The sequence below is a fragment of the Bos taurus genome, chromosome 2, assembly GCF_002263795.3.
Source record: "Bos taurus isolate L1 Dominette 01449 registration number 42190680 breed Hereford chromosome 2, ARS-UCD2.0, whole genome shotgun sequence".
Lineage (NCBI taxonomy): Eukaryota > Metazoa > Chordata > Mammalia > Artiodactyla > Bovidae > Bos > Bos taurus.
Window position 1 is genome coordinate 69,640,645 of NC_037329.1, and position 25,628 is coordinate 69,666,272.

The following is a 25,628-nucleotide window of genomic DNA, read 5'->3' on the forward strand; positions in this document are numbered from 1 at the left end:
CCTCTTGATGAAAGTGAAAGAGGTGAGTGAAAAAGTTGGCTTAAAACTCAACATTCAGAAAACGAAGACCGTGACATCTAGTCCCATCACTTCATAGAAAATAGATGGGAAAACAGTGGAAACAGTGACAGACTTTATTTTGGGGGGCTCCAAAATCACTGCAGATGGTGACTGCAGCCATGAAATTAAAAGACACTTGCTCCTTGGAAGAAAAGCTATGACCAACCTAGACAGCATATTAAAAAGCAGAGACATTACCTTGCAAACAAAGGTCCATCTAGTCAAAGCTATGGTTTTTCCAGTAGTCATGTACAGATGTGAGAGTTGAGCACCTAAGAATTGATGCTTCTGAACTGTGGTGCTGGAGAAGACTCTTGAGAGTCCCTTGGATAGCAAGTAGATCCAACCAGTCCATCCTAAAGGAAATCGCTCCTGAATATTCTTTGGAAGAACTGATGCTGAAGCTCCAATACTTTGGCCACCTGATGTGAAGGACTCATTTGAAAAGACCCTGATGGTGGGAAAGATTGAAGGCTGGAGGAGAAGGGGATGACAGAAGATGAGATGGTTGCGTGGCATCACCGACTCAATGGACATGAGTTTGAGTAAGCTCCAGGAGTTGGTGATGGACAAAGAAGCCTGGCGTGCTGCAGTCCACGGGGTCGCAAAGAGTTGGACATGACTGAGCGACTGAACTGAACTGAACAACAGTAAACCTACTGGCAGTCAACTGAGGGGTAAGTTCACACATTTAAAAAAGGCAATAAACTAAGCAATTTGAACTATTAATCAAAGAAGACCTCCAATTTTTTCTCCATTTTCCTGTATCTTGATATTATTTTCTAAAGAGCTGCAGACAGCATTTTATCTAGCATTTTATTGCATCCTGGCTCCGTCATCACCAATGTGACCTTGGGCAACCTACATAACCAATCTGTGCCTGAGTTTCCTCAACTGTCAAAAACAAATACAGTTACTTCATAGGGTTGTTGTAAGGACTAGATAAGTTACATACAAATGCTCAGAACAACGTTTGGACACGACATATTTGTCATTATCTCCTTAAATTCCTGTAAGAATTTAAGTCACATTGCTAAGCAGAAGACAATTTTCTTTAAAAATTCCATTACAAATGAAGAGAGGAAATAATATGTCTCTAGAGGACTGAAATATTTAATAGGTAAAGGGACATCAGGTGCAGTTTCACTGATTGGATAATCAATAGCTACACTGGCCTTTTTATTCTTGGTGACACAGTCAGAAAATGTAATGTTTCTCACTCACTCTTCAGGGCTCCAAGTGAGATTTATACGTGAAGATATTCAATAAACAGTAACTATTTTGTTTTTTTAACTTTTGGGCTTCCCCGATGGCTCAGTGGTAAAGAATCTGCTTGCAAATGCAGGAGATGTGGATTTGATCCCTGGGTCAGGAAGATCCCCTAGAGAAAGAAACGGCAACCCATGCCAGTATTCTTGTCTGGAAAATTTGATGGACAGAGGAGCCTGGTGGGCTACAATCCATAGGGTTGCAAAGAGTCAGACATGACTTAGCAACTAAACAACAAATTTTTCACTTTACTGTTTTTGAAAAGGTGATAAGAGATTTAGTATAAAATTCAAATAGGACAGAGTTTATGGGGAAAAGAGAATTTCCCTTCCTCTCCTGCTCCTGGCTCCCCAGCTTCCTGTATTTGAGGTAACATTGTCATCTCATTCTCAGTTCTTTCCAGAAATGAAGCATCACTTAAAACAAGGGAAAGCAATAGCAGACCCAACCAAATGGTTATTATTAGTCATGAAAATGCGATCAGGAGAAATCTTTAACAGAATATAATGCTCTACTGGTGAGAAGGGAAAAAACTATAAATTTATATTCAAAGCATAATTCTAATTCACTATAAACATATACATTAAAAACACAGAAGAAATATGTCCAAAAGTGGCTCTTTCTGTATTGTTAGATTAAGGTTGACCTTTTTTCCTCTGATTGATCAACTTTTTCAAAGAAAACTTTAAAGATGTTCTAAACTGAACATCTATTTCACAACCAGGAAAAAAAAAATTACTGTTCTATCATATATTCTTATTATTAATACTTAATACTGCCACCAAATCTGAAAACCCCATCCAGCTTCAGAATGTAACTTAAAGGTTTTCCATACCTCACATTTCCCAAAAGAATTGTGGGAAGATACAAATTATAACCATAAGCTGACAAGACTTTTAAATGAGCATTTCATGTCTTTCATCATCAAGCTATTGTTACTCTTTTCAGAGTAACTGCCTGGGGAGATCGCACATTTATTCTTAAAGGAAAAAAAAAGGCAAAATAACTCAATAAATTATTTTCTAAAGAAAGAGAACTTACACCTAGGCATTGAGGCTTCATTTACATGTAGGAAGGTTGGGGGGTGAGGAGTGGGTGGCGCTGACTAGGTTCTGCTGGGCTCTGGCCCTGAATGTTTAGAGAAGGCCCAAAGCTCTCTCTGGCCCTCGCGCTGGGTAACTGAGCATGTGGATACAGACCCTGTGGTTGAGGCTCACTGCACTTGGGACAAAGGTCAACTTGGAGTTTCCCACACAAAGCTCAGAAGCTGCCTTTCCAAAGCCACCAAGGCAGTGATAACCTCTGTATCACTTTTAGTTCGTCATCTGTTCTCTGGAGCTCTGTGAAGTTTGAAGTTTATAGTCACCACTGGCACAAATGAGGAAGGGCTCCGAGTCTGGAAAATTGGAAGTAAGGAAAACACAGGGCAGTGGTTGTGGCACGTTCTACCCTGAACGCTAGTATTAGATACTGGGCACGCACAGCAGGCAGGGCCTCCCTCACACACGCACTTGAGGTCAGCTGCTGGGCAATCCCCACAGACAGAAACCTCAGGGAGTGGTGGGAGTCGGGGGTGGGGCAGAGGCTTCTGTAATTTAAAACAAAGGGCTACTTGGAAGCTATGACCCTATGATCTTCCCTGACAGGAGAACTTGGGCAGGGAACTCACAGAGAGGTCAACAACTGTCCTGATGGCCTTTTCTTTCCTCTTCATGAAGTCATCATCCTGCAAGACAAGAATACACAGGGATGAAACAAGTCCTGTGTAAAGACTGAGACTCAATTAGACTGCTCAGCAATCTGTCTTAGTTGACTTCTCATCACAACTTTGTCTGAAAAAGTCTCAATTTTCTAACAAATTGGAATACACTGAGCACGAAAAAAGTGAGGGCCTCTGTCAATGGCTCCAAAACAGACCCCTACAGCTGGTAAGAAAAAAAGGAACCACAGAGTGTAGAGGCGAAGACAAGTGTTCTCAGTTCAAATCCTCTGAGTTCTGAGACCTCAGCAAGTTACCTCACCTCTAAGCCTCAGCTTCTCCAGGGGCAGGAGCGACCATAAGGATCAAGAAGCAGAAGGCATGTAGTGCGCTGGAACTGGAATGTAGCAGGTATCTGACAGAAATCAGCGGTTATTGTTGCTGTGATTATTACTCAACTGCTACTACAGGTGTTTTATCCTAAGCAGATAGTCTCCTGAAACGCTTCATACAATTATACAGAAATATGCCTGGAGAATCCCAGGGAAGGGGAAGCCTGGTGGGCTGCCGTCTCTGGGGTCGCACAGAGTCAGACACGACTGAAGTGACTTAGCAGCAGCAGCAGCATGCTCATGTTCTTGTAATTTTAAAAAAGGTCTGGATCAAGTACCAAAATTGAGAGAAAAGGACAGAATTACAGAGCTTGGCACTCAGTGCCCATTAGAAGAGGGCAATTCAAATGAACCAGGAGGTCCAGTTTCAGTGCCGACCAGGTGGGTGCAGAGATGCCATACAGTTGGGTAGGAGCACAGGGGAGCCTGAACTTATTCTGTTTCTTCCAGGGGGTCCCTAACTGTGCATTCAGGTTCTCAGCTGGACAAGAAAAGAGCAGAACACTGACCTCAGGCAGACTGTAGGTTTTCTGGAACTGGGATATGGAGTAGGAGCGGATGTAGTCACCCATCTCTTCTTTTGTTTCTATAGCTCGCTTCACCAGCCACTGGGGAAGAAAGTGCAGAAATGTGAGCTGATGGGGATGAAACACGGTGAAGTAAAGACCAACTCAGAGATGGCACAGGTCCTGAACCTGAATCACAGAACATGAACTAACCAGGTGACAAGCAACCATCAATACGCACTGCTTTGCAGGGAAAACAGCCGCTGGGCATCTGGATGCTGAGATCAGGGGGACTGGAGCTGAGAGCCTCAGAGGAACCTTTGAGCCTTGCTCCAGGTGCCCAGGCCTCAGTTTCCTTCTCTGCTAAAGTGGAGGGCAGAGTATCATTTCCTTTCACCTCACAGAGCGACTGCGGGAGCAAATGAGACACAAGTCCCAGATGGCTCTGTAACTACTGGAGCCCAATACAAACACAGCTGCTCCCCAAAGCTTCCCGTGTCTAATGGCAGACCTTAATGGACTCTCTCCGTCTCATGCTGCTTGTGCCACAGACCAGAGAAAGGAAAGAGAACCAGTGAAAATACCCAGCGTAACCCTTGTCTGATAGGTGAAAAAATCCCTTGGATATTCAGATTTGAGACCACGTGTGCCAAGGACAAGCCTCAGACCTCAGACGTAGCTTAGCACTCACAGCACTCATCCAACACTGTAAGGTAATGGGCACTGACCGCGTTTTACAGAACTAGAAGCTCAGAGAGACGACATCAATCCGTCCAGTGATCCATAGCCAGCAGCTGCTGGCCACAACCCGGAGGGTCCACCAGCAGGACATAGCACGTCTGGGCTTCGTGCAATGCTTCCCAGATCTACGGAGCTGACATGTGCAAGGAGCCACTCCTCATGTCTGCTGACTTACAGCTCCAGGGAGCTGAAACATTTACCTGCACACACCCACACCCCACAACCTGGGGAAGGCCCAAGGACTCTAAGCGTGAGAATGCAAAGTACAAAGACAACCTTTACTTTTCCTCCTGACTCTGCACTCATTCCCATTATTACTGAAGACCTTTCTGGAGGTGTGCCATGCTCTCTTCAGGGAGCTACAACATCTCAGGGGAAGTTTCTATACAGCTGTTGTGCTGCCTCAGAGGGCACAGCTGCACACAGCAGAGGGCTCCTGCTCAGGAACGGTGGGCAACTCAAGTAAAGGACATGCCAGGAAGCAGTTGCCCACAAAAGCAGTTCAGTTCAGTCACTCAGTCATGTCCGACTCTGCAACCCCATGAATTGCAGCACGCCAGACCTCCCTGTCCATCACCAACTCCGGGAGTTCACTCAAACTCATGTCCATCAAGTCGGTGATGCCATCCAGCCATCTCATCCTCTGTACTCCCCTTCTCCTCCTGCCCTCAATCCCTCCCAGCATCAAAGCCTTTTCCAATGAGTCAACTCTTCACATGAGGTAGCCAAAGTATTGGAGTTTCAGCTTTACCATCAGTCCTTCCAAAGAACATCCAGGGCTGATCTCCTTTAGAATGGACTGGCTGGATCTCCTTGCAGTACAAGGGACTCTCAAGAGTCTTCTCCAACACCACAGTTCAAAAGCATCAATTCTTCGGCCCTCAGCTTTCTTCACAGTCCAACTCTCACATCCATACATGAGCACTGGAAAAACCATAGCCTTGACTACACAGACCTTTGTTGGCAAAGTAATGTCTCTGCTTTTGAATATGCTCTCTAGGTTGGTCATAACTTTCCTTCCAAGGAGTAAGCATCTTTTAATTTCATGGCTGCAATCACCATGTGCAGTGATTTTGGAGCCCCAAAAAACAGTCTGACACTGTTTCCACTGTTTCCCCATCTATCTGCCATGAAGTGATGAGACCAGATGCCATGATCTTAGTTTTCTGAATGCTGAGCTTTAGGCCAACTGTTTCACTCTCCTCTTTCACTTTCATCAAGAGGCCTTTTAGTTCCTCTTCACTTTCTGCCATAAGGATGGCGTCATCTGCATATCTGAGATTATTGATATTTCTCCCGGCAATCTTGATTCCAGCTTGTGTTTCTTCCACTCCAGCGTTTCTCACGATGTACTCTGCATATAAGTTAAATAAACAGGGTGACAATATACAGCCTTGACGTACTCCTTTTCCTATTTGGAACCAGTCTGTTGTTCCATGTCCAGTTCTAACTGTTGCTTCCTGACCTGCATATAAGTTTCTGAAGAGGCAGGTCAGGTGGTCTGGTATTCCCATCTCTTTCAGAATTTTCCACAGTTTATTGTGATCCACACAGTCAAAGGCTTTGGCATAGTCAAGAAAGCAGAAATAGATGTCTTTCTGGAACTCTCTTGCTTTTTCGATGATCCAGCAGATGCTGGCAATTTGATCTCTGGTTCCTCTGCCTTTTCTAAATCCAGCTTGAACATCTGGAAGTTCATGGTTCACGTATTGCTGAAGCCTGGCTTGGAGAATTTTGAGCATTACTTTACTAGTGTGTGAGATGAGTGCAAGTGTACAGTAGTATGAGCATGCTTTGGCATTGCCTTTCTTTGGGATTGGAATGAAAACTGACCTTTTCCAGTCCTGTGGCCACTGCTGACTTTTCCAAATTTGCTGGCATATTGAGTGCAGCATTTTCACAGCATCATCTTTCAGGATTTGAAATAGCTCAACTGGAATTCCATCACCTCCACTAGCTTTGTTCGTAGTGATGCTTTCTAAGGCCCACTTGACTTCACATTCCAGGATGTCTGGCTCTAGGTCAGTGATCACACCATCGTGATTATCTGGGTGGTGAAGCTCTTTTTTGTACAGTTCTTCTGTGTATTCTTGCCACCTCTTCTTAGTATCGTCTGCTTCTGTTAGGTCCATACGATTTCTGTCTTTATCGAGCCCATCTTTGCATGAAATGTTCCCTTGGTATCTCTAATTTTCTTGAAGAGATCTCTAGTCTTTCCCATTCTGTTGTTTTTCTCTATTTCTTTGCACTGATCTCAGAGGAAGGCTTTCTTATCTCTCCTTGCTATTCTTTGGAACTCTGCATGCAGATGCTTATATCTTTCCTTTTCTCCTTTGCTTTTCACAGCTATTTGTAAGGCCTCCCCAGACAGCCATTTTGCTTTTTTGCATTTCTTTTCCATGGGGATGGTCTTGATTCCTGTCTTCTGTACAATGTCACGAACCTCCGTCCAAAGTTCATCAGGCACTCTATCTATCAGATCTAATTCCCTTAAATCTATTTGTCATTTCCACTGTATAATCATAAGGGATTTGATTTAGGTCATACCTGAATGGTCTAGTGGTTTTTCCTACTTAAAGCAGTGGCCAGAAGTAACTCTAGGAGTACTCTTTTGTTGCTAGAATCCTCCATCTGTTTCTATCACTCCACTCCACCCCAACTCCAGACAGTAACCTCAGGCACTGACTAAAATCCAGGGGTGCAGGGGCTGAGGATCAGATGACATGTGGGGCTACTCCAGCCTCTCACCCACACCCCAGCATGGACCCTGGACATCTCAGGAGGCTGACTCCTGCTTAACTCAATTTCACTCTGCTTTCCTTTCCACCTGGAGATCCACTTTCTGGCCTTTCATAGTTGTTGCCTTTTCAAATCTGCCTCTGTTAATTAGATCTACACTGAGTTATTACTTGGCTGGATCCTGGAGAACATGCTCTGATGAGGAGGGCAAAGCCCACTGAGTCACAGGATTCCCTTAGAGACACCATGGCTCTGTTTCGGAGTTCCCAACCTGAAGAGCTGAGGAGGGAGCCTCTAGGATAGCCAAGCTCTGCCGCAGGGCCCTAGCTTTCAAGAACAATATCTACCTTCACAGGATTCACATGCCTCATGTAGAAGAAAAACATGTGACCTGGAACTAAGTAGCTGGAAGTCATTCCGCTGTCCCGCTGCATTCAGAGTCACCATAGCTGTGCTAAATGGCAAGAACTAGGGTGGTGGACCTCAGACCCACACAAGAAAGCTGTTCAGCAGGTCCCAGCGACTGGTCTACAATTGTTCTCTCACTTGTGTCCAACAAAACAGGAAACAAACCACAGGCATGTGGTGAGTTTCTCACAGTGCTAAATGTAGTTAGTTGGAAAGACTGTTCTTTATTCTCAGAGTGAGGGTTAAATGGCCTTTCAAGAAATGATAGAAAAAGCAAAATAACTGTTACTTTTAACAATGTCCTTGCCTGCCAAAATACAGGTGGCAACCACAGATCAACCTCCATTTTTGCTTTAAAATTTTGCAGGTCCACAAAATTAAGAAGGCTGGTAACCATTTAGCTGAAGCTCTCACATCCAGACAGGAAACCCAGGCATTCCATTCAGAACACAGACCATCAGAGACTCAGGATACCCAAACCAACTGCAGAAAATCACCTTCACACTCTTCTCATATTTGGACTATCATTTTGGTCCTCCAAGTTCTAGCACAGGACTGAGTAAAGTCTAGTCACAACAGATTCAGGTTGAGGCGGAAAAGGCAACAACTTCACAATATGAGAGTGTTGGAGGTTTCTGTAAGAATTTCCACAGGGCCCCTACTTCCTATTTTCACAAAAGGATGGGGGTACATTCCTCTAACGGACATACACGTCAAATCCTGAGTCAAAGTACTAGCCTCAAATGTACAAATTTCATTTACGAATTTCATATTTAATTTGAATAGTTCAGGGGAAGATTCGCAGCAGCAGTAACTACCACAGAAACAACTACATAACACTTAGAAAGCACTGACTGGAACACGCTAGCCCTTCAGCCGTGTGCTTTACACATGGTAACTTGTTCAACTTTCGTTCTATCAGGTAGCTGCTATTATTACCTTCCACTTAACAGGTAAGAAGTTAAGACATCTGCCCAAGATCAGACAGCTGGAAAGTGGCAGAGTCAGATTTGAACCCAAAAAGTCTCCAGAGTCCAGGCTCTTAACCGCTACACTACATAACCTTCACAGAATCAGTGAACTTCTCTAGCAGGGGCGGTGTGGTTTTCCTCTGGGTGGCTGCACGGTGGTGGAGGGGGAAAGTGCAGGTTTAGGGACAAGGAAAAACTTAGAGGAATCTGCCTCTCCACTCCCTAGTTCTCTGCCCTTAAGCAAACTGATTATCCACTATGAGTCGCACTTTTCTCAGATGTAAGACTGGGATTACAACAGATGCTTCAAGCAACTCTATTAGGACCTGAGGCTAAGTGCTGTCCATATAGCAGGCAACAGAGAGAGTCCTTTTACTCCTCCTCTCTCTGTGGTACCTGGAGGAAAGTCTGAGGCACAAAAACCACACAGAATACAGGGACCTGTACAGCATGAGCCACTTCATTATGGGGTCTCAGAAAAGAGCTGGGCTAGAGATAAGTCTCATTAGAAATTTAGTCCTCAAATAAGGACTGAATGCCTACAAAGTGCCAGACATTCCATGAGGTGCCAAAGACACAGGACTGAGCAGGACAGTCCTGATACCTGCCCATGAAAGACAGAGATAAATAACCAGACACTTTGATGCACATGGTCACAAATATGGTAAGGAAGATCCCAGTGAAGGTAGGGACTATGCTGTGTAAGAGAATACAGCAAAAGAACCTGCTCTAGATCTGGGGGTCAGGGGAGCTTTCTTGAGGAGACCTGGAACTGAGAGCTGAAAGGATGAAGGAAAGGAGAGAAGGGAAGAGCTTCCCAGGCTGAGAGAAAGGCCCACGACAGGAAAGTAGTATGTGGGAGGAAACTGGAAAGAAAGCCAGGGGGCTAGAACATAAAGAACAAAGAAAACAAAGAATAAATTGAGGCTGGAGAGACAGAAGGGAACCAGAGCATGGGGGCCTCCCAGAAGGGCAATGAAAAGCTACTTGTGGGAAACATTCAAAGATAGAACAGGTGACTGAGTGGAATGAAGGTAGACTGAATACTGGCAACTTCTGAGGACAACATTAGGGAGTGCAGTCATGTTCTGTGGCCACCAAATCCATGCCACACTCATCAGATCCAGGATCTAGGCCAGAGAGCCCAAAAGCCAGACCCATTACAGGAATGCCAATGTTCAGAGGACAAGAAACCCCTCAGCCGCTCTCACCTGGACAACAGGAAATATGTGAATAAAATCCATCCCCTGGATCTGGTGGGGCTCCAGCTGGTGTGGACATTTCATTCTTGGCAGGACGGAGACGATTTTTTCCGATAGAGCTCTGCTCGGAGGGAAACAACAAGCCAAGAGTGAGAACGCCTTATGTGGCTCTTAAGACATCCCTACCCACTGGGCTGCATTCCAGAGGGATCCGGGGCTTCTCAACACCAGACTAGGACCACATTTCTCCTGGATGACAGCAAAGTCAGAAAAATAAGCACAATTTAGACCTGTGTGCATGTAAGGCCACATAAGGTAAATTGCATTCACCCTTAATTCCAAGATCATGTTCATCCTACTTTTTATAAGAAAATATTTTGTTTCTTCATGATGTTATGGTGGTAGCTATTTTTTTTAAACATCCTTACACAGTAAAATAAAATGCTATTAGTGCTGCATGTTCTACATTTCACTTTGTTGTCTTTCTTTTTCCAAAAGTCTGGAAACAACTAGGTTAAACATTTTTTAAAAATGTTCTAAATATCATTCGTGTGTGCGTAGTTGCTCAGTTGTGTCTGACTCTTTCGTGACCCCATGGACTGTAGCCCACAAGGCTCCTCTGTCCATGGGATCCTCCAGGCAAGAATACTGGAATGGGTTGCCATTCACTTCTCCAAGGGATCTTCCCAACCCAGGGGTTGAACCTGGGTCTCATGCACTGCAGGCGGATTCTTTACTGTCTCAGCCACCAGAAGTTGAAAAATCATCCAGGCAACAAATTAATTACCAAACTTTGTGCCAGGTGCCCAGAATATTAAGACAAAACATGAGGTCTCAGGCTTGTGTGGAAAAAAAATTTTTGAAGTTTCTATTCTGTTAAGAAATATTTTTGAAATAAGCAATAGCCTTTAATTTCGATACTCTAAAATTAATCCTAGATTTGGAGGAACCACTCTTTTTCCAGAGAAGACGAGTTTTCAGCTTCTCACAAGGGACATGATCTCTCTCTTCCACCTTGCTTGGTCCTCCCCTGAAGTGGCTGGAGGAGAGCAGGAGGCAGGCTCTCTGAAGCCCAGAGCATATCTGACCTCAGTCAGGAGGTGAGTACCCACCCCCACTGGATGCCCAGCTGAGCCCTGGCCCGGGTGGGACAGTTTTATGGCAGGAGTAAAAAAAGGACGTGTGTGCAAGTTCGTTTCACCACAGATTTAAATCTGTGATCAGCTGCTATTTGATCTCTGATTATCTGGTTTCTATTTCTTGTATCTTCGTCGGATCAGATTCAAGAGGAGAGAGAACAGAGGTTTTCAGTGGGCTTGCTAACCCACAAAGCCATGGTACATAGCCTAGAAACTGAGAAATAGTCCAAGCTGTGGTCTTGTGGGGCCATACGGAGAAATGGGGGCTCCTGGCTCAGCCTACATGGACAGTTTAGGTTATATTCTCATCTAAGACATTAAAAAATTTCAGCCAGAGTGGCCTCATCTACAAGTATCAGACTATTTTCTAACAGATAAAGGCCATGGTTACAAGGTCAGCAGGTTCTTACTAGAGGCTTCAATTACAGCAAGTTTTGGGTCTATCTACCGAAAAGGTATCTCTTGTGCAAAGAAATCTTGCACACTTTTGTCTTTCTGCAGTTCCACAATCCTTTCCAGGAGACAGACATCCTTAAGACCAACACCTAACTCAGGCCTGGATAAGAGAAAATATCTAACTTAAGTTTCCCTTAGCACGTTTCATGCCCTCGCTCTTGGTAGGAACTAAGTAACCTTGGAACAGAAGCCAAATGGCTCCCAGAGAAGGCTCCCCAGAGAACACACCACACAACCATGTTTATATCTACAGTAGCTTCACAAGGCAGGAGCAAGCTTAAAGCTGCTGAGTGGAAACAGTCATAATCATAACATCAAGTCCAATACGTTAAGAGAAAAACAGGTGAAGAGGAGACGTCTGCTCCCTTACTGCACGCACTCACAGAAGGCAGGACTACCCACCTTCCAGGAGGGGAGGATGCGGGAGGACATGTTCACTGCAAACAGAAGCAGGGTGTTATTCATCCAAAAGGTCTGAGGCGTGGAAGCAAAGTGTCATCTGACTCCCAGAGGCCCTGTGGGTCCTCCTTTCTAAGTAGCCCATCCTCAGGACACAAGTATCTTCTCTGTCCCAGCAGGGAAGCCTGTGGTTGCCCAGCTCCTCCTGGGGTCCGAATGGGACAGTTTGGTAGAAAAGACTGACACACTCATTTGGCAACATTATCTAAAGCTCTCTCTCTGATAAGTTTTACTTTTTAATTTAATGTCCATAAGACTCCCATGTCTTGTTCCTTAATTTCTTTGAAATTTGTGAGGGGAAGAAATGGGTGCTTAATTGGCTCTGCTCCCCAGATTCCAAGCTTAGCAAGTGAAGATGGTCACACTCTGGCTTCCAGTCCTTGCTTGGGCAGGTCTAAGAATTCACTCACACCGGGACCACCTAGCCAAGTCACGTTCTGGTTTGGCAGGAGGTGAACTCCCTCTAGTGGCTACAGATTTGTGGTTCTATGCAGGGAGGGTTACTGATAGCCCATACCATTCAGAAGCTTAAAAATCAGAGGCTGGGACACCAACACCATCCAGCCAACCCTCCACCTTCAGGCAAGGTTCTCCCTGGCCACTCCTCAGAAACGGCCCACTCTCCCAGTTCATAAAGGCCCTGAGGGAAGGATGCCCAGGATCATCTTGAGGTTTACAACCCTGTTAAACCTGCCTCCCAGAAATGACTACCAAGTGTGCAGTGTCAGCAGAGTGTAGAAGAAGCTGAAGGTACTATTAATACAAAGGGGTGGGGATGTGGGAGAAAACAGGCCGGCTTGGGGGCAAAAGTCAGAAAGACTTCCTGCAGAAACCTACCAGTCTCCATTTGGCTTTTCCCTGGAGCTCAAAGTGGATCCTCTGACTTTCTGAAAATCAGGGCAAATAACAATTGCAGAGGTCACCAGACAGGTTTCCCAGTCTATGCTTTTAACACACCCACTTTTCATTACCAGAGATAAGTTTGGTTCCTTTCGTTTTCTAAGTGTTCAGTGCACTGTTTCCTCCTCCACTGCAAACAGTGTGAAAGAGAGTGAGTTAAACCAGGGTCTAAATTCCAAGCTCCACCACCCACTGTGGTACTTTTGGCAAGCCACCGGTCCTTCTGGTCCAACACTACCATCATAACATGAGGGAAAATCCCTGTCCTGCCTATTCAAAGGTTGCTATGAAGGTTAAATAATAAATTGCACATGCTCTCTACATAGGCGCCTAATAAACATGTGTTGATGTGGGTTGTAGAAATGAACTTGGTTACAAGCCTAAAATCTTATTTATGGACCTTGGAACATAGCACTCTGTGGTGATGGGATTTTAGGACAAACTGGGGATGCAGAGGGGAAGTTCAGGGAACCCACATGAAAGAAGGATCAAGAAGGAGGATGAGGCCCCAATGGAGGCCCACCCACAAACGAGGCCCATCTGTGCCCCAATGGAGCACAAATGGAAGATAAGCATGCCCTGTGAGGCAAGTGTGGACTTTAGAGATGGTGCTGCCCCCTCCCATCAGCTGGGATGCACAGAGGCGCTGCAAGCACACGGCAATATTAGTCTGAGTTGTACCAAACCAGAAACTTTGTGGGAGGTCCCCAAACACAGAACACAGACTCAATGGACATGAGTTTGAGCAAACTCCAGGAGGTGGTGATGAACAGGGAGGCCTGGCATGCTGCAGTCCATGGGGTCACAAAGAGTCGGACATGACTGAGCGACTGCACTGAACTAACTGTACCAAACCAGAAACTTTGTGGGAGGACCCCAAACACAGAACACATCCCAAAACCAAACAGAAAAGATTTTGGATAATTCAGTGCACTGTGGCTATGACACTTCTACAGATAATAGAGACTCAACTTCCTGATGAATCTGCTAGGAGTCTGCTGGGTCTTTACAAGTAAACCCTGTCCCTAGCTTTGCTTTCACATCAAGTACTTACAGGAAAAATAATACACCCTCAACTCCTTAACCAAACCCTGTGGGGGCAGATGTGCTTCAGAACTCACAATTCTTTAGATGTTGTAGCTTAGTAGATTAAGGGATATATACTATGTATTATATGGAGAAGGCAATGGCACCACACTCCAGTACTCTTGCCTGGAAAATCCCACGGACAGAGGAGCCTCGTAGGCTTCAGTCCATGGGGTCACTGGGAGTCAGACACGACTGAGCGACTTCACTTTCACTTTTCACTTTCATGCATTGGAGAAGGACATGGCAACCCACTCCAGTGTTCTTGCCTGGAGAATCCCAGGGACGGGGGAGCCTGGTGGGCTGCCGTCTATGGGGTCACACAGAGTCAGACACGACTGCAGTAAATTAGCAGCAGCAGCAGCACTATGTATTATGTAAGACCCACTGAAATCCATAGCAGCATCCTATCATCAAAGAAATGAGTATTTCTGTAGCAAAATTTATAAATATTCACATAAGTGGGATCAATAAAGACCATAAATAACCTTAAGTCAGTCGGGTCATGTTTTGCTTCCAATTAAAGTTTTATATTCACACTTCAAAGAAAAAAAACAAAACACCAACATTTTCACTGTTTTTTTAGATTTCAGAAATACAGACTGAGAATCCTAGCTTACAAAGAATGCAACAGAAATCCGAGAACATCAGAGGTGCCACAGGTGTAAGAGGCAATCAGCTCAAATTGGAAAAGAAAGAGGCTTCAACCAAGAGTGTACTCGAGAAGGCAGAGAATTCATGTTAGTCAACAGACTGATTAAGAAGCTGGCTGATCTCAGCTACAGGTAAAAGTACATGCTTCTTTGTCAACAAGAAAAAAAGGCAATCAGAAATGCAAGGGGGAAAAAAAGCTTTGTAAACATGAAGCAAAATGCAGTGTGCTTGACTCTCAATGACTTCCAGCGACCACCTCCACTCGCTTGGGCCAAATACTTCACAGTCATCCTCCACGCTCCCTTACTCACACTCTAAATCAAATATGCCATGAGACCCTGTTGGTTCTACCTTTCAAACAGACCCAGAATGCCACCACTACCGGCCCACTGCCCAGGGGAGGATTACTGTAACACGCTAAAGAATCTCCCTGATTGCACCTTCACTCCTTTAATTCAGTATTCAGAGGAGGGGTCCTTCTTAAACACAGAACATACTGTGTTCTTCCCCTGCTCAACGCCCCCCACCCCCATGGATTTCCCACCTGACGCAGAGTAAACCCCAAGTCCTAAACCTGACCTACAAAGTGCTACCTGATCTGTCCCATGACCTCTCTGCACTTCCATCTGCTGCTGCCCCCTCCCCACAGCCCCACCCCCACCACACTACACTCTAGGCAAGCTTCTGCGTGGGCCTTCACACTGGCAGTTCCCTCTGCCTGGAACCCTCATCTCTCAAGTCTTAACTCTAGTATCACTTTCTCAGTGAAGCCTACACCAACTTAAACCACAACTGCCTGCCATCCTACGTCTCTCCTCATACCCTTTCCTGGGTTTAGTTTTTTTCATAGCACATATGTCTACACACACAGTACTTATTTATTAGATTAGTTTTTGTCTGTCTCCTCCAATAGACTCTAAGCTCCATGAGGATAGCACATTTTTCATTAATGCATCCAGAACATTATGAATGTAAGGGTTCAATAAATCCACCATTATGGTCCAGAAAATTACCATTCTTTTTCTGACCCCATCACAAATCTTAATTCTTATTGCAAATACTGTTAATAGATTTACTTTTAGAATTTACCTGTAGATAAAGCATGGACAACTTAACTGGTACTATAGAACAGACTATAAACAGGAGAAACTATATTAATGGGTCAAGAAATAGAAACTTAAATAGAGCAAAATTATGCAAGCAATCATAGAAAAGAAAGACAATAATTAAAAGAGTGGAAGTTGGAAGACAAAGGGGATATAGTGAGTGGTACAGGTGAGCCAACTTCTTCCTCTCATTGGACTTGAAACAGTGTATACAAAGGTGGAGACATATTAGTGACCACAATGAAGAATCTAAAACCTAGACAGTCAAAGATAACTCTTTCCAGGGAATAAAACTAGGGTGTAAAATGGGAAAGGGAAGAGACATCCACTGCATGTTTTGCTCCCTTTGGTAGTATCTGAATGTTTCTTGTACCTTCACGTATGTAACACCTCAATAAAAATAAAAGAACAAGAATACACTCCCCTGCTGGGTTGAACTGGATCATCGGGAGCAGAGCCACACACCTGGACTCCACTGCAACCCCCCAAATGAACTTTTCTCTGTGGGTGGCTGGACATGATGCCATAGCCCGCACACACAGGTGTCAGGATGCAGCACCCACTATTCAAGGCTGGGCACTGATAGCAGTATTACTGTGTCAAACAGCATGAACTCCTTAACAAGGAGCCAAGAATGCCTTTTGGTCTTAGTGTTAAGGATTTTGGTGATTCCCAGGGACTAGTTTTTCTTCTACTATATGGAAAGTATAAATTGGATAATTTATTTTTTCTTCTTTTCATGTTTTTTCCTTCTTTTCAGCCAAATCTGTGTCCCATCCTTAGGAAAACAGGGCCTTCTGGCTCCTCACAGTTGTGTTCTTTACCCTCAATTCTGCCTTTCCTTCCCTTTTTTACCCTTTTTGCTTTGCTTAACTTTTCCACTATTATTGCTCCCCCATGCATGCTCATAAACCATCTTTAATCCATTTACGGGAGGACAAGGCTTCAGAAAAATGAGTAAGTAAATCACAGAATCCTATAGATCTGAGATCACAAACCCTCTTTCTATACATAAAGGAAGGCTTGCCCAAGGTCACACAGCTGCCCACTGGCAGGGCTGGGCAGAACTGGCATCCCAATGATCTCACGAAATCATCAAGTCCCTGGTAAGCTACAGAAGATCAGCCAGGGCACCCTTCCAGGATGTCATTGGCAAGGACACAGGCAAAGTGAGGCTCTGCCTTATGCAGAGGCAACAGGGCAGGAAAGATTCCCCTCCCTTCAACTATCCAACTTCCATCCAAATTCAATGCCTTTGGAAGGAGATATTCAAGCAATCAACAGAAATTCTGATCAACAAAAAACACCAGAAATAGCCTATTAACATCATAATAATATTAGATGACTCTCATGTGTTAGCTGTGTGACCTTGGCTTCTTTTAGTCCATGAGTGAAGCATCTGACACAACCTTTGGCACACAGCAAATGCTCAAGATTTAGCTCCTTTCTCACTGTTGAGGCTCATCCATGGAAAGCCCAATAACTTACATTTTCTGACCTATTGTAGAGTTCTCCTGAAAGAGTAAATCAACATCCACATCAAAGTTGCAAGTGGTGATGCACCAGGTCATTCCTCCCACCACCTGTAAGACATAAAAAAAATACCTATTTTCTCTTCCTAGTTTGGGAAGAAGGGAAGAAGTGCAAGGCAGATAAAATAGAAACAGTTTTTATATACAAAATTGTGTATCCTCAGAGAGAGACAATATGTGTCCTGGCTCCATCCATTGCAACTCATCTAAACTGCTGCTGCTGCTAAGTCGCTTCAGTTGTGTCCGACTCTGTGCGACTCCAGAGATGGCAGCCCACCAGGCTCCCGAGTCCCTGGGATTCTCCAGGCAAGAACAACGGAGTGAGTTGCCATTTCCTTCTCCAGTGCATGAAAGTGAAAAGTGAAAGTGAAGTTACTCAGTCGTGTCCTACTTTTAGCGACGCCATAGACTGCAGCCCACCAGGCTCCTCCGTCCATGGGATTTTCCAGGCAAGAGTACTGGAGTGGGTTGCCATTGCCTTCTCCCATCTAAACACCACTGCTGAATAAAGCTTTCTGCCAGGACAGGAACAGTCTGGATCCACACTGTTTAGTATGGTGCTGCCAGCCACACATGGTTATTGAGCACTTGAAACATGTGGCTAGAAGACTGAGAAGCTGCCTTCTAAGATTAAATGGATGTATGATGCATAGATTCTCTTTATACCAATGGGGACAGACATTAACTCTCAGCTGAGAGAAGCCTCAATCCAGTTACAGTCAAGTGCAAGACAGCAGAAGTGTTACGAGTTTTATGGACCAGATATGTGGGTAGCAAGGGGCACATTCTGTGGCTTATTACTTAATTTCCATACATCCCATTTTTTTCCTACCTAAAGGAGATGAGGATCTGTACTCTATTTTGTCATGGGACTTCTCTGAGATGCAAATGAGACCAAAGCTAAAAATCCATTTGAAACAAAACCTTTATAGACACAGCTTGATCTCAGAAAAGATCAACAATGAATCTTATCCCTGGCTATACTGTGGACTCATGCGAGATGCTTAATAAAATACAGATTCCAGTCCCAAGCCCACACCTAACAAACCAGAATTTCAAAGGCTGAGACCTAAACATCCGTATTACAAAAGAACCTGTTACATGCAGACAGGGCTTTGGCCCACGGGGGAACTCAATGCTTCCTTCTACCAGGAAGCTTGCCTGGCATGTCCTGGTTGATCTGGATGCTTCACTTCTGTGCATAGTTCATTGTGGCACTTAATGAATTGTGCCATTTATTCTACGTGCGTTGGTTTACTGTCTCTCTTCCCTGCTCTTCATAAGTCAGGCCCTTTGAGTACAAGGTCTTTGTTCTTATCCTTGTGCTCTCAACCCTACTACTATTCCTTATGTGTAAGAACTGTTCAAGGTTCTGCCGAATTAAATGACTTCATCCAACAGCGACTTCTTCCTTCTCCAAACCTAGCATTCAGAGCCCAGAGAATACCTGGCAACTATCTGTGAGCATCCCAACTTGGGATGAAAGTGAAAGTTAAAGTTGCTCAGTTGTGTCCAACTCTTGGTGACCCCATGGACTGTACAGTCCATGGAATTCTCCAGGCCAGAATACTGGAGTGGGCAGCCATTCCCTTCTCCAGGCGATATTCTAACCCAGGGATTTCCCAGGTCTCCCGAATTGTAGGCAGACTCTTTATCAGCTTTATCAACTTGGGATAGCTCCCTATTAACTTAAATTACTTTATCTTACAAGCTTTATTTTCCCACCCAAACTTTAAGCTCCTTGAAAGGAGAAACTATTGATTTTGCTTATTTGTATTTCTCAATCTTCGTGCACAAAATGACCTGAAGGTGTATTTTACTGATACATGATTATTTTAATAGGAAACAAAAACTTCCATAATGAATCTGAATCCTGGAGAAATGCAACATGGATAGAGAGAAAGAAAAATACAATCTCTTCTTCCTTTCCATGGTAAACCATGCCATCCTAACAAAAAAATACCCTACTGCCATGGTAAACCATGACATCCTGACAAAGACTAGCCTAATGGTTAGAAAGATTTCCTCTTACCTTGTCAAAAGGTGATAAGCCTTTAATTCTTGCCCTGAAATACCCAGCTGCAACCAAGAGCTCCAGAATTTCAGTCAACTTGACATTCTGCTCTTCATCTTCTCTTGTTTCTACCTAAAACGAAAGCAAAAGGCTGGTAAAAGCTACCTTGAATAAAGGAACACCAGGTATATTCCCTGATACCACAGACTCACTGCCAGGGAGCATATGATATTGGCAATTATCACTGTGTTCATGCAGTAACGTGGAGACACAGTGCTGCCAGAGTCACACAGAACAAGGTCCCCGCTCAACAAGCTGTTAATCATCATAGATGGGGGAGAAGACATGCACAGGTGTATCGACTGTTCAGCAGCTGCTGAAGGAATCCAGGGAAAGGAAGACTTCAGCACATTTACCACCCTGTTCTCTAACATGTGACTTATATAGCAGCTTCTCAACTGGATTATAAACTCCTTTCAGATGGAACAGGTGATTTGTTTTGTTTGAACTTTACACTCACCTTGGTTCTAGAAGTTACTGACAAGAGGGGCAAGAACAAAGAATTCAATCATGTGGCCCCCTCTGCACTTTGATCTCTACAGCAAATACAAGGAAGGCTTTCAACACAGACATATTACAGGGTTATTACTACCATGTAACAGGGCTGCCTTAAAAATAATATTTACTTGATACATTTAAATAGGATTTGATTTAAACAGTCTTTATTTGTATCCTACCTTCACTCCAGGCTGTTAACTCCAAGTTCAATATATCTAAATACACTAGTACTTTTGCCTCCATACATTTTACTGAACTGTGCCTTTCCTGTCTTCCATTATTGCAGAAAATAAACAACTCCTCTCTACAGAAAACAATGTCAAAATACCCTGGTTCATAGCCTCATATCCACCTCTGACTGTTCCCTTAGCCAACAGTGCCTGATAAATCTTCCTTAATTATGCAACTCACATTTGTCCTATCTTCCATTTGCATGTCATGCCAGGACAATGGCAACTGCCTCTCAATCTTTCTTCCCTAATAGTCTATCCTGCTCATTCCTTCCTAAATCACAGCTTTCCCATCACCCCTCTTTAGTTTAGCATCCGGCCCTCATCGTTAAGGCATCACTCACTGTCTACCAGCTAAGTTCCAAATGTCTTGGTTTTGCATTCAGATCTTGGGTTGTAAACTATCTTTTCAGCTCCATCCTTTACCTCCCACCAAAACAATCCAGACACAGCTGTGGCCAACCTAAACAAGCCCTGCTCATTCTCATTCCTTCACCGCTCTTCTGATATTCTCCAACCACCCAGATACCGCCTTCAAACTCCAGCTCCTATTTAATGTCATCTCTGCAGCTTAAAATGGTCATTCCTTTCCATTTCTATTTTATTTATAGTCTGTCATTCATACAATTACTAACCTCTTCTGAGTGGCATGCCTGTCTTTCCAAATAGACTATTAGCTGGTTGGGTGGGGGGGCGGTGGCATATATTCCATCTATTAGCCACGCGTGTTTATCTCTCTGTTCTGAACAGCATTAGGCTCCAAGAACACACTTATTAAATATGGAATGACATGCTTACCATCAATCACATAAGTTCCATGACCTAAGCCAGTCATGTATTAACAACATGTTTTCATAGTCATGACACTGATCATGTAAAGTCAAGTTTATTTTAAAGTACAAACTTTCAGGCGAAGGAGCACACATGTTAACACACAGTTGAACATGGAATTATTAAAGAGACTGTTTATCTCCTGCAACAGGCGGTGATGGAGGCGAAAGCCTTGTGACACTGCTCATTTTACTTCCCTCTCAAATGACGCTGGTCCAGGCTAGCAAAGATTCTGAAGATTAGCATTCACTAATTCCTAGCAGATATGCAAAAATAAATATTAATTATTCACACCTTCTCTTCCTTGCAAAAGGTCTGTGATGGTTGAGAACCATCTACAAGTAGAGAGATTCAAATAAGAGAAAATAAAGAACAGTTATGGTTCACAAAAATAGAATAGAAAAGGAAAATGGGATAATATAAGTATTTTCTTAAAATTCCTGGGATATAAAAAAGGAATCCTTCATTTGTTCAATCACGTATCATGAAGACACTTCCAAGAAGAGAACAATACATCAGGACAACCCGGGAGGGTCCTCCCTGTCGCACCTTGTACCTAATGGGCACCCACTGCCCACACCTTAGCGAGCGTACAGCCCACACTTCCCATCTACCCACCCCAGAATGGAGAAGTGTACTTCTGCAATGTACCTTGTGAAGTAATTTTCTTGCACAAGACAATGAATGGGGAATTAAAGACACCAAATCCACTTCATAGGTTAACATTAAAACAAAATGCAAAAGGGTCACTAGCTAATATGCAGTGAATGAAAGAATACTCTAGCTTGAAGTCATAAACATCACCAGGCTGGGTAACACATCCAACTCTTAAAACTAAAATTCGAATAAAAAGTAATGCTGTAAGCTCTTAAACTAGGAACACTAAACTGTCAGTTGTCTTGGACGATAGTTCATGTAAGCTGGAAGGCAGGGCCATGTCTCGCTATCTCTCTTTCCTTCACATACATACAAGCTTTTACAAAGTTAAATTTAATGAAATAACCGGACTAGTGATAGCTTAATGACACATACCATTCATATTCATACATACTAGTCTTTGAACTAAGTGAATCCTGTTTGCCTAACTGTCAGGAACTTGGAAAAGTGACAAATTAGACCCAGTCTCCTGACAGTGAAGGGTTAAACAAAGGACAAAGGAGGTGCAAGTTGTTGTTGTTGTTGTTGTTTCTAGAAAGACCCTACTGGTGGTACACTGGGGCAAAGAATTAAAGGGATTTAAATTAGAACCTGGGAGATGAGAAACAGTCCACAGCAAAGTGCCAGGCAAAAAACCTGATGAGAGCCTAGAATTTAAAAAGGCAAAAAAGAAATATAAAATCAAATCACAGAACAGATTCTAGTCTTCACAAACCCTGGTCCATCAAAGCAACTCGCATGTCAAGTGTTACCTAACAGAAGGGTTCTGACATTACCCTTGCTAGGTTTTCTGAAGATGATGAAATGGATTTGCATTCTGGGAGCAAACACTGACAGATTAATTCTGTTCTGCAATCACTACATCTCCAGCTTTTATGCACAGAACAGTGATCCCTCAATAAATGGTACTAGTGGGATTTAAGAACTAAGGATTTGGGGAGGAAGGCAAAGAAGCAAGACTGGCCCCAGGCAGTTAAGTGTGAAGGGACCACGCACCATGTCAAGGAATCAGTCCTTCTGACAAATACCTGCTTCAGAACCTTAGGAAGGGGACAGAGGCGCAGCATGGACTCCATTTCTTTCAAGAATCTAGTAAACTAGACTAGCTTTTGAGTAAATCAACTGGAAGAGAGCACAGATGCAAAACGTCTAGCTAAGTAATATTTGCGCCAAAAGGAAATGCACTTTTCCTCTCCTCCCAGATAATGTGTGTATAAATCCAGAAACCGCTGATCACCCCGTCCCTCGGGATCGACTGAGTGCTTAATAACAAACACCTCTGGAAGGAGAGGCAGCCTCTCTACCTTCTGGAAAAGCAGCAACGTTTCCGCCCGGCCACTCCGCACGGACGGAGAGCGCGTCTCCACCGCGGACACCGCGGTGCGCTGACCCGGCCGGACACGACCTGGCGCGCGCCCTGCTCCCAAACTTCCTCCAGCCAGCCTGGCCCGGCGTGGGGACAAACGCAGGGAGGCAATCCCCCCCGACACTACGGCGGCGGGTGCCGGCCGCCAGGACCCCGTGGGCCCGGGGAGGCGGCGATAGGCGCCACAAGGTCACCGCCCTTTGCACAACCCGAGCCCGGACCGTCCCAGCGCGCGTCTCGTGACTACTGGACGCAGGAGCCTCGGTCCTCGGGGCGAGCCGTGCGGAGCCGGGGGTCGGGGAGAGACTGCCGGAGGGTGCCAGAGAGGTGGGACCCCAGGCTCCTGGGCGCCTGGGGCAGCGTCGGGGCAGGTATTGGCCAGGGAAGGCTCCCTCCGTCCCAGGAGACCCAGCACCGTTTGAAGTTAGTCTCCGCCCATGTCCACACTGGGGAACTAGCCTGGCCCCCAGAGGACAGGGCCGGTGTTGGGGAAGCGGACATATCTGAGAAAGGAGGCGGGGAGCCCTAAACGCTGCTGGATCTCCCGGTGCCTGCGACCCCGCAGGCTCGGCCCTCGCTCGGAAACCCGGACGTGTCAGGGAGGGAGGAGGGGTTCCTTACCTCCGGGAGACCCTGGCCTTCCGGCCCCTTTGACAACCCCATGATCCCGTCGGACCGCCCTGAGGCGGCAGCGAAGCCCGCCGAGCGTCCGGAGGAAGCTGTCCCCGGCCCCGAAGCTGCTACCGGGGTGGAGTGCAGAGCGGAAACTTCCTCCGCCGCCGCCGGGAGCCTGGAGCGCTGCAGCTCGGTGGAGCATGCGCGCTGGGGCCGGAGTGTTGCGCGACTGCGCCTGCGCGAGGGCAGCCCCGGGCAAGGCCCGGACCCTCGCTGGCAAGGAGGTGCAGTCCGGGCCGCTTGACGCTGTCCACGTTCCGCGTAGCTTCGCGCCGGGGCTCTGCATGTTCATCCGAGGTGCTTTATAAAAGGATTATTCCTCAATCTTGGGGAAGGTTTGTATCCTGCCTCCCCTCTCTGCTTCTCACGGGCATCGGATGCCCCAAGTGGGTTTGGTCCTCTCTGTGAGCCGAACTTCGGAAGCCCGGTTGCTCCCGAATCAAGGCTTGAGCAATGATCAACTTGGCTATTCAGACCCGGGCTGGTTCTAGTTCAGAATCGGGGTGTCCCCTGAGTTACACGCACTTGGGCAAACTTCTTGATATACGGACCAGGGAACCGAGTCCCCAAAAAAGGATTGTTAGGCTCGCTGCCTTCCTTCAGCCAGTGAGTGCATCGTGTTCACTCACCCTAACCACCCTCCGTTTCATGTTCTGCTGAGAGGAAAGTCATCTCTGAGGATGCAACTCCTGTAATGATGTCATTGTAGTTACACCATTTACCTGAAGCATACCTTGTCGGTCCCAGAGAATGGCATTTATATAAAGAAGTTATGTACCTAGCCAAAAGCCTTGGGCACCGGCTCTATAATTATTATTTTTTTTTCTTCTTTAAGCAATGAAGGAAGAGGTGACGTGTGAAACTCTTCCTGTAGAAGAGTTTCCTCTGTGAGTGTGTTGGGTGGGAGGGGCCGAGTGAGGAGTGTGAGGTTGTGAGTCCCTCGAACTCAAAGAGGTTGTGTGTGCGTATGTGTTCCTCTCTGCATCCCTAGCATCTTAAAAAGCAGGTACTCAGTTAATGTTTGCCTTGAAGAAATTCTCTGCGCCTTTTGCACTCCTCCTGGGCCTTTTCTTGACAGAGGAGAGACTTCTCTGGAACCAGAGTAATATTCAAAAGCAGAGACATTACTTTGTCAACAAAGATCCATCTAGTCAAGGCTATGGTTTTTCCAGTGGTCATGTATGGATGTGAGAGTTGGACTGTGAAGAAAGCTGAGTGCCAAAGAATTGATGCTTTTGAACTGTGGTGTTGGAGAAGACTCTTGAGAGTCCCTTGGACTGCAAGGAGATCCAACCAGTCCATTCTAAAGGATATCACTCCTGGGTGTTCTTTGGAAGGACTGATGCTAAAGCTGAAACTCCAATATTTTGGCCACCTCATGTGAAGAGTTGACTCATTGTTAAAGACGCTGATGCTGGGAGGGATTGGAGGCAGGAGGAGAAGGGGACGACAGAGGATGAGATGGCTAGATGGCATCACCAACTGAACTGAGAGTATCCAAGAGGTTGGAAGCATCGTATGAACAACCATTTCCTTTTAAAATATACTTAGTAAATATTGCTAACGATATTTAGTAAGTTGAGAAATTTGAATATTCAAATTATGGTGTTATGAGACCAGTCTTGCCTGTGTTGTGTGGCACTTTACTCTTATCCACTGTGAAGCCAGGGAAACAATGTCTAAGGTGCCCACTTTCATAACTTCTTAAGTTCAGTTCAGTTGCTCAGTCATGTCTGACTCCTTGCGATCCCATGGACTGCAGCACGCCAGGCCTCCCTGCCCATCACCAACTCCCGGAGTTTACCCAAACTCATGTGCATTGAGTCGGTGATGCCATCCAACCATCTCATCCTCTATCGTCCCCTTCTTCGCCTACCTTCAATCTTTCCCAGCATCAGGGTGTTTTCTTTCCAATGAGCCAGTTCTTCGCATCAGATGGCCAAAGGACTGGAGTTTCAGCCTCAGCATATGTCCTTCC

General features: G+C 45.1%; 1 protein-coding gene across 2 annotated transcripts in view; it reads right to left on the bottom strand.

Moving 5' to 3' along the window:
• CCDC93 (coiled-coil domain containing 93) overlaps positions 1 to 23,782 on the bottom strand; it is a 103,196-nt gene extending 79,414 nt beyond the window's left edge. The window contains exons 1-6 of one of the 2 annotated variants that reach the window (XM_005202545.5): positions 23,597 to 23,782; positions 19,352 to 19,465; positions 17,276 to 17,370; positions 9,997 to 10,108; positions 3,930 to 4,028; positions 2,999 to 3,055 (exon numbers count right to left, since the gene is read on the bottom strand). In XM_005202545.5, coding sequence (XP_005202602.2) covers positions 2,999 to 3,055; positions 3,930 to 4,028; positions 9,997 to 10,108; positions 17,276 to 17,370; positions 19,352 to 19,465; positions 23,597 to 23,638 — 519 coding nt within the window. In that variant the 5' untranslated portion in view covers positions 23,639 to 23,782. 2 annotated transcript variants of the gene reach the window in all.
• Positions 23,783 to 25,628: the final 1,846 nt, after the last annotated feature.